At 40.7% G+C, this 15,916-nt stretch overlaps 1 protein-coding gene across 1 annotated transcript in view; it reads left to right on the plus strand.

The window, feature by feature from the left end:
- The window catches only part of FAM149A (family with sequence similarity 149 member A), a 33,104-nt gene that overhangs the window by 11,261 nt on the left and 5,927 nt on the right, over positions 1-15,916 (plus strand). Inside the window, 12 exon segments of the mRNA XM_089903663.1 lie at positions 166-304; positions 2,540-2,682; positions 3,992-4,117; positions 4,785-4,955; positions 5,543-5,733; positions 6,809-6,963; positions 10,424-10,527; positions 10,997-11,206; positions 13,970-14,090; positions 15,314-15,413; positions 15,416-15,441; positions 15,528-15,606. Coding sequence (XP_089759789.1) covers positions 166-304; positions 2,540-2,682; positions 3,992-4,117; positions 4,785-4,955; positions 5,543-5,733; positions 6,809-6,963; positions 10,424-10,527; positions 10,997-11,206; positions 13,970-14,090; positions 15,314-15,413; positions 15,416-15,441; positions 15,528-15,606 — 1,565 coding nt within the window.

Below are 15,916 nucleotides of genomic sequence, written 5' to 3' on the forward strand. Positions count from 1 at the left end.
TAGCCAACTAAAATGTTGCACTGTATAACTCTTTTAAAGTCAGTGTACTGTGAAAATTAACCAATATATTTAAGTAAAGAAAGAGGAAGTAGGCACAAGGTCAAGCCACTTCCCAGTATGACCTCTTCTCAGTAAATGCTGTTTATGTTACATTTCTTCCTACAGTGAATCCGTGTCATCATTTTCATCAAATGGAAGCCCCATGCCCACAGAAGCTTCCAACTCCTGGTCTGGGTCTGGGACACAGAGTTCAACCACAGGCTTATCAACCGAGAGGAGCTCCATTTACTCTTGGAGAGATGATGTATGTCTCACAAAATTTTGGATAATCCCATGGTTATAACTTATAATGATGACTTGCTTTCTTATTTAAAAAAAAATCTTTTTACCAATTTTAAAAGCATTACCTAGTCCACACATACATATACATAAATATAAAAGCACTTACATGTCACACATGAAAACTGAAATTACAGAAACTCTAAGTAAAAATTGCCCATAATCGCATAGTCCAGAGTCTTAGATGTTGTTAGTTTTGTTTTTTCCACCTCCCAACCCTCCCCCTCAGGTTGTTATGATTTCTTGTATAATACCTATGGCTGGAGATTCAGGAGAGACTGACAATTAGGGGCTTGAGTAAGAGAAAAATTGGGGGAAAATAAAAGCTGTAAAGAAGAAGAATCACCATGATTAGGGAATTTCCCCTAAATATTCTAGAATATTCTAAGCCAGATGTTTTACTTTGAACGCTAGCTGGAAGATGTTAACCGTAACCCTTTAGGGCGACTCCGCTGGGTGGGACTTGAAGTCTGCAGCCCAGGCTCATGTTCAGATCTCTGTGATTGCACGGTGGCCGACCTCTTATACCCTCAAGAGTCGGTGAGAATTCGCAGACACAGGCTTTGGTGAGGCCCCTGTGGCTGTGGACGAGTCCCCAGGGGAGCTCCTTGGATGTTCTAAGTCCTGCCCCTTTCTTGTTTGTGTTCTGGTTTTCATTTACTTCTTTAAAGGCCGCTCTCGCCCGCATGGCGCATGGGGGTCTGCTCCCAGGGATGGTTTTGTAGCAGCAATTGTGCAAGGGGCCAGAGGGAGAGGGCCGTGCTGCGGGGGGAGACTGAAGGGGAGCCAGCTGTGAGTCAGGCCCTTTCAGACAGGATGGGACTCTGTCACTTGGGATGAACAGCCCGCACCCTCACGCCCGCGCCCTGCCGCCCTGGCTCTTCGGTCAAAAGTGTGCCGACGGGAAGATGGCTGAGGACCATTGCTTTATGAAGCAATACGGTCCAAATCCTGGGATTCCTTTGGTACAAATTTTCAGGTAATTATCCATAGAGAGTCTTATGCCTTCCATGTGTAGAATTTATTCCAGCCCCTAGACAGTAAATTTTGCTTTGAATCTAAAAACATTCATTTACTTTTTGATAGGTGATATTTGCAAAAGCAACAAAATACAAAAGACCGAAAAATGAAAATAAGCCCTCTTCCACACTCCAGCCACCCAGTCCCCTCGTAGGAGGCAAATATTCTTCTGAGTTTTCTCCTTATTTTCATTTTAAAAGGGGTAATTCAACTCCCCTGCAGTCTGGGAATCTAGTTTGTTATCAGTTGGGGGGAAGAAGTAACATGGAAAATATCGAATTTTTGCTGTGAAAATCTATGAAAAGTCTGTGAAAATCAACCTAAATTGACCATTTTGCACCAGGTATGTCAGGCTGAATACGCACTTGGTCGCTCTGAGTTGTGGGTTAGATTTCAGGTTCACCTGCCACCCCCCAACCCCCGGGGAGAAAACTGAACAGGGCTCTCGCCCTGCAGCCCCCGGTACAGTGTTGGCTCTTCCAATTGTAGTTATGTTCATTTTTTCCTCACTGGCTGTGGAGACGATAGGTCTGTTACTTCTCCATCATGGAGAATATATGGAAAGGCTGGAGGGTTTTCTCACTGACCGTTCACTGTAGCCATAGCCCAAGAACCTCTTAAGGCCACACAAGAAAAATGAATGCTCTGGCCCCACCCTAATAGCCACATCTCTTAGGATACCTAAGGTGGGTTTCTTTTTCTGTTTCCTTGATTAAAAGAAAGTGAATGGCCCTTTCTATGAAATAATTTTCCTTTTCATTAGAAAAAAAGTTTGTAATTTGCAGATGTACTTAGGTGTCTCATGCCCAGCTACATGAGGGACACATGTCTGTGTGCATATATGTGTGCACGTGTAAGTGCTTAGATATATGGTGTGTGTGTCTGTCATTATCAATGTCTGTGTTAATATGTATGTTCATACCTGAAACTATGTCTATGTACAATCTTGAATAGGTCTCATAACTCTAGTTATGAGAATTTCTAGTACTAGAAATTATCTCTATTTAACAGTTAAGGAAACTGAGTCTCAAAGTGGGATGTAATTTTTCAGAAGAGTAAAAATTGGAGCCCTGGTATGTCTGGGAGGGCTCCCTCCTATATAAATTTGTAAGTATCATTGATTCTGAAGCCCGTATTTACAACTTCTGGTCTTGTAACTAAACGTGCATTTCTATTTTAGGAGTTTGACAAAGCCAATGCACAGAAAGTACAGCAGTTATTCTGGGAGGTCGAGGAAATGTTATTTGAAGGGAAAGTAAGCCCTCAGACCCAGAATCTATGGGCTGAATGCAGTGAGTGGGCAAGAAGGTCCCTCCATCTGAGGTAAGGGGATTGTTCATAGTAATTCTCCAGAATGTGTTTGGGAACCGCTCACTCTTGACCTGTTCAATAAGTTGGGTATATTTTGAGTAAAAGCTTGTCAAAATATGTATCTGGAACACATGTCCTTTACTGAGAGATCACATCCTTTGCAATGGTGTCTGAGGAAATCTGGAGACATGCCGATACTCAAGTGCATTTTAATTTGTGAGAAGCAAATGTAGCTCATCCCCAGAAAGGCATTGCATGCATCACAAATGTGCGAATGGAAGAAGGGCAGGAGTTATCCTTTACCTTCACGCTCACTAGTCTGTGAGCAACATGTATCTGCCCTTGAGAGCAGTGCACAGGGCAGGGTTGGGCAGGGGAGGTGAACAGAGTGATTATTTGCTGAGTGATTGGATAGGTGAATCTGACCATCTCACCAAGATTCCTTATGTAGGAAGGATCCTCTGTTTTTTTTATATCAAAGATGTAGATGAGTAAAAAGGGAAGATGTTCTTCCTTCAGTTACTCAGCCAAACCTACTTGGAAAAAAAATCATGTCAGTTATCTGAAGTTCCTCTATATTATATCTGGGGAGAATAAATTAGAACACTCGTACAAATGTTGATAGGTTTTCTGGTTACCTCAACTAAGTAACTTTTTTAAAATCTTGACTAAATAGGTTTTTATTTTTCCTCTCCAGTCCTTTGTAAGCCCCAGCCTTAGTGTGCACTAGATATTAATGATGGATACGGACTTTTCTAGGCATCATGATGCACTTGCCTGAAATCCAGGAGCTCAGATCTGTTTCTTTCAGTGTTGTCTTACATACTTAAGATAAAAATGAAGGAGGAGAGGGTAGAAAAAAGAAAAGATGACAAGGACTGTAAGCCTAGTGTATATATTTACATATTTTTCTGCATTATGTATATATCAGTTAACATTTATAGAGAGCTTCTGTGTGCCCAGCATTACCCTAGTTGTCTGAATCTGGTTACATTATCTATCAGCTACTCGTTAGTCCTACAAGGGCACTTATTATTCTACTTTGCATACAAAATCGAACTGATGAAATCAGTGGCTCAGGGAGCCTGAAAACTTTGCCTCAGGTCCCTTCATCAATGGCAAGAACTGTCTGTCCTCTTCCCTCAAAGCCTGTGGTTTTCCTGTGATCCCGTTACACTGCTCGTGTACTAAGATCTACCTTATCACTTCGTACATGCTCCTTCAAAATACTATAGGGAAGTCCATTACCCAACTTTTAAAATTGCAAAACATCTTTCCCTTTCCAATCAAAAATATTAGTTTCCTTTTTTTTCACTTGCAGAGTGTTAGGAAGACAGCTTGTCCTGCCCACTGATGAAGGGGTCCAGCATTTCCAGGGCAGCAAACCTGCTTCTGCAGTCCACAGACCCTTCTCTGACAACTGTGAACCCAGCAGCAACATCAGAGAGTATGTTGCTAGAAGTTACTTTTGAAAAGTATTTTAAATTGCATTTTAGTTATACTTTTTCATGTCTATCTGAGCCATGAGCCTTGGCTCCAACAATTTGGAAGTTTAGATTTCAATGAAGGGCAGGTAGAGCATTTTTTTTTTTACCCAAGATGCTTCTGATTTGCAATTGATGATGGTGATGGTATGTGTGTGTGTAATACAAATATCAAGGGAGTTAACTTTTAAACTGTTTCAAAGACTCTGAAAGGCAGCCTAGATGCAAAATCAAAAACTGCTTTATTGTGATGGATCCTAAGCCACAGGGCAGTAACAGAATAAATAAAGCTCTATTCCGTTTTCTTTTGCTCACTAACAGATTTTGGTAAATCCCTCTATGCCATTCACACATATTCGGGACTGTGCCATGATATCCCTTCATTACAGCAAAGAGGATACAAGCTTGTAGAATAATTTAGACTTTTAAGAAGCCCTTAAAAATTTGAATGATGTCTGAGCCAAAATGTTGCTTTTAAGTGTATGACTTTTGTCAAATGTAATATTTAGTGATTTTTAAAATTTGGGACTCTGTGGCTTTATGGATAATTTAAAGACCCACCACGATCATGTAGACATTGTATTGTTGACGTTCTGCAAACCCTCACGGAGAATCTGATTTTCCCCATAGGCTGTGCATCTCTGGCTCTCAAATAGTCCCGGCGGCACTCTCAGCCCTCACCCTGCCAGGTCCTGTTGGCACAGGGATTGTGGACCTCACAGCATGTTCATCCCTGGAAGAAGAGGTTTATGACGTGGATGGAAAGATTGAAGAGTATTTCGCTTTTGACAGAAAAGAAGAGTAAATAGAATTTTATTTGATACTGACTTAGTACAATAATATTTATTGGGCATGTATTTTGATTATATGCTCATTTAGTGTTTTGTGCGTTTTTCACTTATCCAAAAGATTTTCCATCCTTTTGAGAGTAACGTGCTCCCGAAAGCTTTTAGATTCCTGGCAGGATGTAGTTATGCTAGAGCAGCGTTTCCCTTTCTTACTGACAATGTGGCTCAGACAGAAAACAAGAATTGTGTTCAGCATGTTGTAGAAAGTGGAAAGGCAACTAGTGGCCTTTGTCCCCCGGGGCTCCAGGTGCCCTATAGCTGGCCACCCATGGGGGCAAAGGGGAAAGTCCAGTCTTTGCACTAAATGCCTATTTGGTTCTTAGACAAAAGCGATCAGTATTGCATAATAAACATTTGCCTCCTGATTGAAAGCTGATACATTAAAAAATAGCAAAGTGCTGTTTAAAAAAGAATTTTGGGTTTATTTATATATGTACAATGTATATACATATATGTGTGCATGTTGGATAGATAGATAGGTGGCATTATTTGAACTTCAGCCTTTGATACTTTAGTGATGAGAATGGGTTTTGTCCTTAGTGATGAGGACTGTCTTGAACAAAACCCAGCTCATCACCACAGGACGTGGCATAAGCACGGACTTCCTCCTGTATCCCCGCATGACTGTGTCGGAGACGCGGTGGCTGCAGAAGTGTTTGACCATGTCTGGACAGCTGTGGTGGAAATACTGGAAAAGCTGATTAGAAAAAACTGGGAAGTTACACTCACAGGTACTTAATTTGTACTTAATAAGTTGACCTGATGAAAAGAAAAAATAATTCCTGTTCCTCAGCTTTCTGTTCCACGAGTTTGGCCAAATCTAGGACCTGACTGGGGTGAGAAGGGAAGTTGGGTTTTCTGCCTTTATTCACAAGTGAGCTTTAATCACTTCATAAAGGACATTCTCGTTTTTTGAGCTATAAAAATGAGGTAGAGGCATTCCTGAAAAAAACACAGAAATACACAAGAAAGAAGCTACAAGTCACTTTTTAAATTCTGGCTTAAAAAAATTACCTAACTGGGGCTTCCCTGGTGGCGCAGTGGTTGAGAGTCCGCCTGCCGATGCAGGGGACACGGGTTCGTGTCCCGGTCCGGGAAGATCCCACATGCCGCAGAGTGGCTGGGCCCATGTGCCATGGCCGCTAAGCCTGCGCGTCTGGAGCCTGTGCTCCGCAACGGGAGAGGCCACAACAGTGAGAGGCCCGCGTACCGCAAAAAAAAATAAATAAATAAAATAAAATTACCTAACTAATCTCTAATAATGGGATATTGTTTTTTAACTATAGATGACATTATTTATAAAATAAAATGTAAACAAAGCTAATTTATTAATCACTTCATTTACCTGTATAAAATGTTCTCTAAACTACTTGAAACTGAGCAGAAACAAATTATGGAAATGTCAGTGGTGGACAGTAGTGACTAGTGTTAACCAATTTGTATAATAGGGAAATAATCATTAAATATTAATAATTAAATTTTACTTAATTAAATTTACATAATTAAATGTTACTTCTTCCAATCAAGGGGATTAATTGGGATATTATAAAGTACCAAGAATCCTTCTTGCCCCAGTGTATAATCCTGATTTTTCTATGTACCACTGCAATGACAGTCATTTCATTAGATGCTCTTGGAAAAGTGTCAGCCCATTGCTCTGTGGGGTCTGTCCTCTCTATAGGAAGGTTCAGCAGCCACAGCAGACTCATGGTATCGCAAGAACAAATATTCTCTTTGAACAGGGGATTTTAAGTACATGTGTTTGATAGTATTTTTCTTAATAATACTGATTTTTCTTTGGCACAGAAGGAAAAAAACAGAAAGAAAACTTGAAAGTAGCTGAGAATAAATCTCCACCTATGGTCATTTCCTGTATTAATGCTGATGTGTCCAGCGTTCCCCCGTCCAGAAGTTCTGAAACTCGAAGTGTATCCCTGGCTTCTCATCTTAACCCACCTCAGGTAGATGCTTTTCCACTCTCTCTTTCCTTCAATCTTTATATCTCTGGCCTCAGTTTGTCAAGAGTGCCATTCTGTTAAATTCTGTTATCAAGATATTTGGGTCTGTTGGCCAATAAGACTAAAATTTAAAAATAATTATTTCATGGGGTTGAATAGAATCACCAGATTCTTTGATAGAGTAGGGACACTCAGATTTGAGACTTTCCACCTGCTTTGAACTGTAGAGCTGTTTCCATATTTTTGAAGAAAAAAAATGCTTTCCCCCAATAGTTCTAGCCAATTTGAAGGTTACAGATGTTCTCCTGTCCTCCCACCGAAGTGATAAAAGACTCAATCAGTGAGTATACGTTGGGTTCATTCAACATTAATTGAGTTTGTATTAAGTGAACTGTACTAGGTGTTTTAAGGAGATGTAGAGATGAACACAGCACATTCCCTGACCTAGTAAAGTGAAGAGTATGATACAGGTCAGATGCAAAGTCTTCTGTGAGCGTTGTGCAAAAGAGTTGTAGGAGAAGCAGGGAGAAAATGATTTATTCTGCCTGGAGTGAGGCTTTATCTTTTTCGGTTGGAGGTGAAATTTGAACAGAAACATGAAGAAATGGGTAGGCTTTCCTGGATAGGAATTCTGAGTGGGTCAATTCAGACCCACATGGAGGAGTGAGGGAGGGGAACAGTGATTGGACTGAGGCTTAGAGGATGAGATACTGGGACAAGCAGAGTCACTGTGGCAAGACCAGGGCGTTTGGAATCAAGGGACCTATGAGGGGAATTATCTTGGACATGTTGTTTAACTTTTCTAAACTTCAGTTTCTTTATCTATAGAACGAGGGTAATAATATGTTGTGAAACGGATTGTTGTGAGGATAAAGCCATATAAATATGTGAGAGCTCCTAACACAGGTATATACTGGGAACTCAATAAATTTTTCTTGAATTGTGTCCCTATTCAAAGATCTAGTGGAGGGGCTTCCCTGGTGGCGCAGTGGTTAAGAATCCGCCTGCCAATGCAGGGGACACAGGTTCGAGCCCTGGTCCGGGAAGATCCCACACACCATGGAGCAACTAAGCCCATGCGCCACAACTACTGAGCCTGTGCTCTAGAGCTCGCGAGCCACAGCTACTGAGCCTGTGAGCCACAACTACTGAAGCCCGTGCTCCTAGAGCCTGTGCTCTGCAACAAGAGAAGCCACCACAATGGGAAGGCCATGCACCACAACGAAGAGTAGCCCCTCTCGCTGCAACTAGAGAAAGCCCATGCGCAGCAACGAATACCCAACGCAGGCAAACATAAAATAAATAAATAAAATAATTAAAAAGAAAAAAAATGATCTAGTGGAAGGTGAGGCTGGAAAGGATGAGCTTGCTTATGGGAGACCTTCAGGAGTGCTAAGGAGTTTGGACTTTATGTTTGCACAGCCCGTCTGCTGTGGGGAAGCAGAAAAAAGATAAGACAGGATTCCTGGTCCATACAAGTTAGTTGGAGGGAGTCAAGCCATACGAAACAATACACACACACACACACACACACACACACACACACACACACACACACACACACACGCAACCTAGAAGATATGTTTAGAGTGGATGAGAGTTTGAGCTTTGGATATAGACTACAACTTTGGAGTCCAATGTCACAAGCTATTGACTCTGTGATCTTGAATCTGCCCCTTTCTTTCAAAGCCTGTTCCATTATCTACGGGATCTATGAAATAGGAAGCCATGAGAATTAAAGGAGATAAGACATTTAGTACAGTGTGTGGCACAGAGCAGACTAAGTGTTAGCTTTGATTATTATAATCAGATGCTAATTATAGATCATATCATATTTTATTATATATTATAATTAGATGTCTTTTAGCTCATTAATGCTGTGGGGCTCAGAGGGAAAACAGCATACCCTCACAAAGTAGAGTAATACATGAACTAAATCCTAAATGACAGGCAAGATTTATTAAGCTGAAAAAGAAAAGGGAGGATGACAAGGCAGAGACAAAAATATGCACCTGGCATAGGAGCAATAGGGCCCGAGGTTCACGGAACAGTGGATTGAAACAGAAATATCTCATAGGATTGTTTTACCCTCTAGTTTAAGGGCTTACAATTAGTCTTTGTTCGTGCTGTTCAAAAGAAACTTTTGGAATTGCTACCAGTTTAATGAACTTTTTGGTCTCTTTAAACTGCTCTGACAGGCTCAACAGTATTGCTCACTTTTCATATTGAAGTATGAATCACATAAAGGAACAGTTGATGACAACCTAGAAGAGAACATTTAACTATCAGGCAATATAAATACACTTGAAAAATATGGAGATTTTAAAACCTAAGGATTTATTTTAACAGATATTTTGTTGTGTTTACAGTTTTTTATGGTTTTTTAAAATGCTTTTTACGGCTATTTTGTTGTTCGCATTTGGATAAAAGTTAAAAGAAAGTGAATGGGCAACAAAGTTTAAAGTAAAAGTAAAGTAGTAGTAGAGTTTATTTTGAAATAGTCAAAGCATTTTAGTGATAATCACAATAGGTCTTACTTTATTCCTCTAACATTTACTTTTATATATATTCAATATGAGGAAAATGTGATTGGGGTGCCACATTTTTCTCGAACTATAATTCTAGTTTCAGAAATCCTGTTTGCCTGAAGCTATATATTATTTTAAATCCTAGTTGGTCATATTACGGGATGGAATAGGAAATTAATAATTACTTAGCCCTGACTTCACGCTTTCACCAAGGTTATCGAATTGAATTCTCCTAATAACTCTATGAAGTAGGAATCATTATCCCCAGAGTAAAGATTAGGAAGTTAAAAATCTTTCCAAGATGACCAAGCAGGGGGCATTAAGAACTGGGATTCAAATGCAAGCCTGTCAGACTCTGGTCTCAGGTTTTCCCAGGCTCTGGAGCTGGTCCGGGAAGCTCACTGGGGTGAGCTGTGAAGGGTTGGGTCAGAGGAGAGGTGCCAGACAAGCTGACCAGTGGGAACTGGGACACCTTTTCTTTGCTCCTCCAGACTCTCTGTCCACCCTCTTCACCCTGGTGAAGGTGAACACACAGCGAATGAACAGAGGGCTCCCTGCCCGGCAGCTTTTGGGAGCTCAGAGCACGGAGGAGAACGAGGCCTGGCTTGTTTCCTCCTGGCCCTTCTACCAGGTCACAGTGGGTTGGTGGCATTTCTCCATCAGCTACCCGGTCCAGATTCCAGAAACCTCTCCCTCACTTCTTGCTGCTCCAAGCCTAGGTGTGGTAATGTGTCCCTGCTGTTAACAAGCCTTGGGGAATTCGTCATCCCTTATTCATTTCTCTTCACACGTCTTTAGAAAGTATGGTCCCTTTATTAAATGCACCTCAAGTTAGCCAGTTTGAGGCCCTTTGTTTCCTGTGGGCTCCTGACAGGCATCCGTAATTGCAACGGCTCTGGGTGCTGTTTAATTTTTATTCTTTTCACTTTCCTCAGATTCATCGCTTCTCCAATAATTTTTATAGTGACTTGAATGGTGTGATGACAATTAAAGCAAAACCACTTCAGCAGAGACCTACTTATTTTACAGATAGAACACAGTACGTATAAAAAATAATCACCCAGCCTCTTCCCTGTGTTGGACACACTTGACCACTAAAGACCACTGAGGACGAGATGATAAGAATTGCATTTAATCCCATGCTCCAGGTGTGTCTGAGCACGTACAGCCAATGCGTAAGAGTGAAAACAGCCTGTTCTAATGACAACCACAAAACAATTCCTGTTAGGTTGCGGCCGATAAGAAAAGGGAACTGTAGCTGTGAATTCTTAATCTTGTGGGCTATACGGTTTGATTACAAACAGTGAGAGACTTAAAACAATGAGATCTCTTCCCCCTGTCGATGATCCTTCACTGAAATTAAAATTGAACTGGAAATGCTGGTCTGTCCATTCATTCAACAAATAGGACTAAGTTCTACGTGCCAGGCTGTGTTCTAGACAAAGCCTAGTAATGAGCAAATGCATAGAGCTTACATGTGAGTAATGAACTTGACTTCCCTCCCCCAGGAGTGAGCAAGAGGACAGATCACTGGGTTTAGGGGCCGGTGCTTTTGCCTCGGCCCAGCACCGTCTGGCAAGGATCTTGGAGGCTCGCGGACTACAGACTTCTGCAAAGAAAACACCGGCATACAGGAGGCTGCCTTCTCTTACCTCAGAATCACAGAGAATAAAAATCCCCAGCGTGTACAGTGATGAAGTTCTCAGGGGCACGAAACTGTAAGTCTTGTTTCTCTGGTGGTAAAACAAAGGTCACGGAGGACAGAGATGCTTGTCAATTAGGGTTTATGGTTTATTCTGGACAAAGCATCCCGTCAAATCTTATGTGGACAGTTTTCTAAGTAGCTCATTATTTGGATATTTAACGTGAATTTGTTCCAGTAGTATACTTACCACTAGATACTAGCTATTAGCTAGATACTAGAATATAAAGCCAGGCCATGTATCTACAGCACAGGCAGCTAAGCGCAATGAAACTCTTGATGGAGAGGGTCTTACATGGGTTTCAATGGCTGAGTCTGTAAAACTAATCATTAGCGAATGCTTTTATATATACACAATTAATACTTTCATTGTGAGGTGTAAAAACTGATGTACATAAGATGCTGTTAAAATAAAAGGGACATATACCCATTAGTTTTTATTTATCTTGAAGGGCGAGTTTCATCCTGTGTAGGGAATTTCAGAAAATCTTTTGACCTTAGGGATCAACATCAAATCATTGCCTTATTAGAAAGGAATTTGTCTCTTCCTTTATTGTAGAATTACGAAGGAGCTTTCCAGTTTTCTCACTCACTCAAGTGTGAGGCAATACTTGTGTTAACAACAGCCAGTGTTTGTTGACTGCTTTCATGTTCCCAGCACTAGCTAAATGAATCACATTTATTATCTTATTTGTGACCTACCACAAACCTTTGAGTTGGTACTCACATTATCCCAAATCTAAGATGAGGAAACAGAGGCTGAAAGGAGTCGAATAACTGGCCAAAGATCACTCCCCCACAGTGCTGCCCGGCTTTGGAGACCAGCCCCTGGACCACCAGGCCACCAGGCTTCCTGCAGCACGGGAGGGAGTTACTACAGGGACCGCATCTAGGTCCCCCTGCCGGGGGGGATGAGTAAGCAGCTGCCAGTGCTTAACGAGCGACTGGACTCCTTCGAGATGCACTCCACAGCACCCTTTACAGCTTTATGATAAGTCACCGTTTCTTTCACTAGTCAGAAGTGCTCTTTCCAGCTTTATTTGAGTCTGCTCTGTTAATTCTTTCAAGATCTCACTCCCTCCTCCATGTCACTTTGGCCACCTGGGACCCTCTTCGTCATCCTCTGCCGTGTCAGTAGCACATTACTGGCTCTCTCCTCTTCCTCCCAGCCCACCGGGCTCCACTGTCAGGCTTTCATCAAAAACCTTTTCTATTTTTTACTGAAATAAATTCAGACACCTCCAACTGTACATTCCCTTCCTGTCTTGTCCTGGCCTCTCCCTATTTGTAGATCCATGTCTTTCAACATTTTTTAAATTATTGCCATGCTAAAAAGCCCTTTTAGCGTATCTTTTCTAATTCCTCCCCCACCTGTGAAAGTTTAATATAGTGTAGAGTTTTGTACATTTTTTTTTTTTTTTTTTTTTTTCCGGTACATGGACCTGTCTCTGTTGTGGCCTCTCCTGTTGCAGAGCACACGCTCCAGATGCGCAGGCTCAGTGGCCCTGGCTCACGGGCCTAGCCACTCCACGGCATGTGGGATCTTCCTGGACCGGGGCACGAACCCGTGTCCCCTGCATTGGCAGGCAGATTCTCAACCACTGCACCACCAGGGAAGCCCTATCAGACATTTTTGAAAGCATGATTTTAATGACTAAAATATAATTATGTGGGTATATAATAATTTACTGTGTTGCCCTATTACTGAAAATTTTCATTTCTTCTATATTTTCACTATTATATTGTACAGTGAATGTTATCTTACATAAATTTTAGTAAGGATGTCTTTAAACTGTTTCCTGGTGGTAAGTCCTAGAAGTAAAGCTACCAGGTCAAAGGTTATGGATATTTTTAAGGCTCTTGAAATATTTTTCCAAAGTTCTTCTAAGAATGGTTCTACCAATTTATAGACCCACTAGCAATCCACAAGACTCTTTCCTTGCAGCCTGTAAACTTTAGTTAGTATGTATATTTTAAAACTTGATGAGTCAAAAATTGTCATATTTTAATTTTCATGAATTTATTATTAATAAATGAATTAGAATCTGTTTCTAGAATATCCATCTCTATTCTTGTGCACAAATTAGACAATTTAATTTTTCAGTGTTAATATGTGGTAGGGAAGGTCTTTTATCATCATTACTCTTCCTTTGTTGAAATTACTCACCCATGTTGACAAATTTTACAGTCTGGTTGTCAAATTTAAAAAAAAAGTATCACATTGGACCTCATAGCATTAAATCTATTAAAAATGTAGGAATAATTGACATTTTCACAAAACTTAGTTTTCCCATCAGAGAACATATTTTGCCTTTTATGACCTTACATAAATTTTTGTGGTTTTCCTCATCTAGGCCCTGCACATTGAGAATTAATTTTATCCTTCATTGATTGCTCTATTCCCTAAATTTCTACAGTGCTTGTATTCAGAACCAGACACCGTAGCACTATATTATATCAACTGCATTGCATTGTAATCTAATTACTTGATTTGTTTTCAGTACTTTGTAATCTTCTTAAGGAGAGGAACTAGATATTCAAAAACTTCCATGTTCTGCGCAGGGGCTAGCATAGCTGAGCACTCAGTAAATACAGGCTCACAGTCCTTACTAAACACAGAGGTGACTGGGGTTGGGACTCAGTCCCCCGCCCATCTTGTAGAAACTCAGCTCATCCTACTTGGCGTTTCCTTTGGGAGGCAGGTTGTGATTAATAGCTTCGCGGTAAGGTCTGTCCGTCTCTGTACCTGGGTGCTCAGGTCATGTTGTTGTGTTTACAGGCAAACTGGCGTGGACCGCACGGCCTCCCCACCAGTTCAGACCTCAAGGAGCAGGTTGCCACCAATAGGCTCAGAGACTGGGGAGCAGAATATGGCAGTTCCCGGATGGCGTCCTGTTTCTGTAAGACAGATTTCTTAATATTTAAGTGCACCATTTACATTGTTTGTTGGAAAACAAACATAATTTGGACACTTCCACATGAACACGGTAGCATAAAATGTCTCCATGATCTGTTTCTTGAAAGTAACTGGCTTGTGAGAATTTATAGGGGGTGGGAGGATTAATTCAATATTTTGTGAAATAAAAACACGGCCCGAACTAAATCAGAAAGTCCAGGTGTCAAGGCCATATCTGACGGTCAGGATGGTGTAGCGAAGAAAATAGCATGAAGATTACGTCAGGGGACAGGCAGATCTGTGTTTGAATCCTGCCACACAAACTCTTTATATGATTTGCTTCCAGTTAGTCTCCCTGAGCCTTAATTTTCTCACTTATAAAAGGGCAATAATGATTCCTACCTCAAAGAATTGTTATAAGGATTAAATGAATGTATAGATGTTAAATAATGCCTGGCATAGATTAAGAACACAGTAACATACCCTGCCATTTTTCCCAGCTCTCATTTTTACAGTTAATCTTTGCCGTGTTCACTGGAATGTAGGCATAATGTATTCTTCACCCAAGCTCAACTCAGCCAAGCGACCACAGAAAGTCTGGGGAAGGTATCCTGCTGGTAGAAAGCCTAACCAGGTTTCCCCCAGGTTTATAATGACTGCTCACTTCACTCCAATACAAGTAACTTGTGTCTATTTTATAAAACACAGAAGACCCCCAAGTGTGAGAACATAAAGCCTAGAGAGAGAAAAACCAGCTGAGGCAGGGCTTTCTCTCGCATTCCTTCTGCCTCCCTGAATATAACAGTAAAACTCATTCTCAGAAGGCAAGAGTTGCAAAGCTTTAATATTTAACTTTAGAATATTGTGGCTTAGAGTGGAATCCTAAAAGCAGTCAAATACCACATTTTAAAAAAGTTAGATGCTTCACAAATGCAGAAGAACATTTCTATCATAGTTTAATATTAAGAACTTTATGCAGTTAAGGTTTTTAATCCATATTTACTTATTAAGGCCCTACCACTTTACCGGGTTAAAAACTACAATTACATAATTAAATTGATAGGTGTGTTTAGTGGACCTTATACTTAGCAATATCTAAATAAAAGTTTTCAAATAAGCGAGTGAATGAATGATAAACGAGCAACTGATTGAAGCATATATAGATTTTCTTTTGTCTTTTTAAGGATTCCATTTATTTTAAACAAGAGCATATCATCCTTCATTTAGCTCAGAGGAAGGCATCCACAAAAACATGTGTTGAGCACAGTACCTGTCCGTGTAGAACGATCACCCCTTCAAGAAAGATCTCTGGCCACGGAACAGTTTTCAAGCCCAGCACATCCCATACATTTTGGGTCGGTTCTCTGTTAACCATAACTTTCGTTTTTAAAAATATTTGAAATGATAAAACTCATCCCTCATTTTATTTTTCTTCTAACAGTCAGATACACCCCGAAAAGGTTCATTGACACTGAGGGAATTTGCTGGTCACACATGGACAGGTCAAGGTTTTTTGACAGGTCGGTGTTCTCCATATACAAATAAAATGATGTAATACGTGAAGTTTCAAGTTTTGGAAAGAGAAATTGGAGATTATCGACCTTGAGAGGACAATTTTGACCAAGAGTTTGTCATCTATGGCTATATCTCAGGAATCTCCATAAAGAGCAAAACTGCAAAGACAAGCACTTCTCTGCTGTTGGTTAAAAAAACAAAATAACTGAGTAAATCTGAAGATCAAAGTGGTTTTGGTAAGCAATTCATGAATCAATTGGGCAGCATCTCATGTGGCAAACAGAGATATTCTGAGGAGTTGCAGGGCATGGAAGG

This window comes from Delphinapterus leucas, chromosome 21, assembly GCF_059928025.1.
Source record: "Delphinapterus leucas isolate spDelLeu-1000000601 "Yukka" chromosome 21, BTC_Dleu_Yukka2, whole genome shotgun sequence".
NCBI lineage: Eukaryota > Metazoa > Chordata > Mammalia > Artiodactyla > Monodontidae > Delphinapterus > Delphinapterus leucas.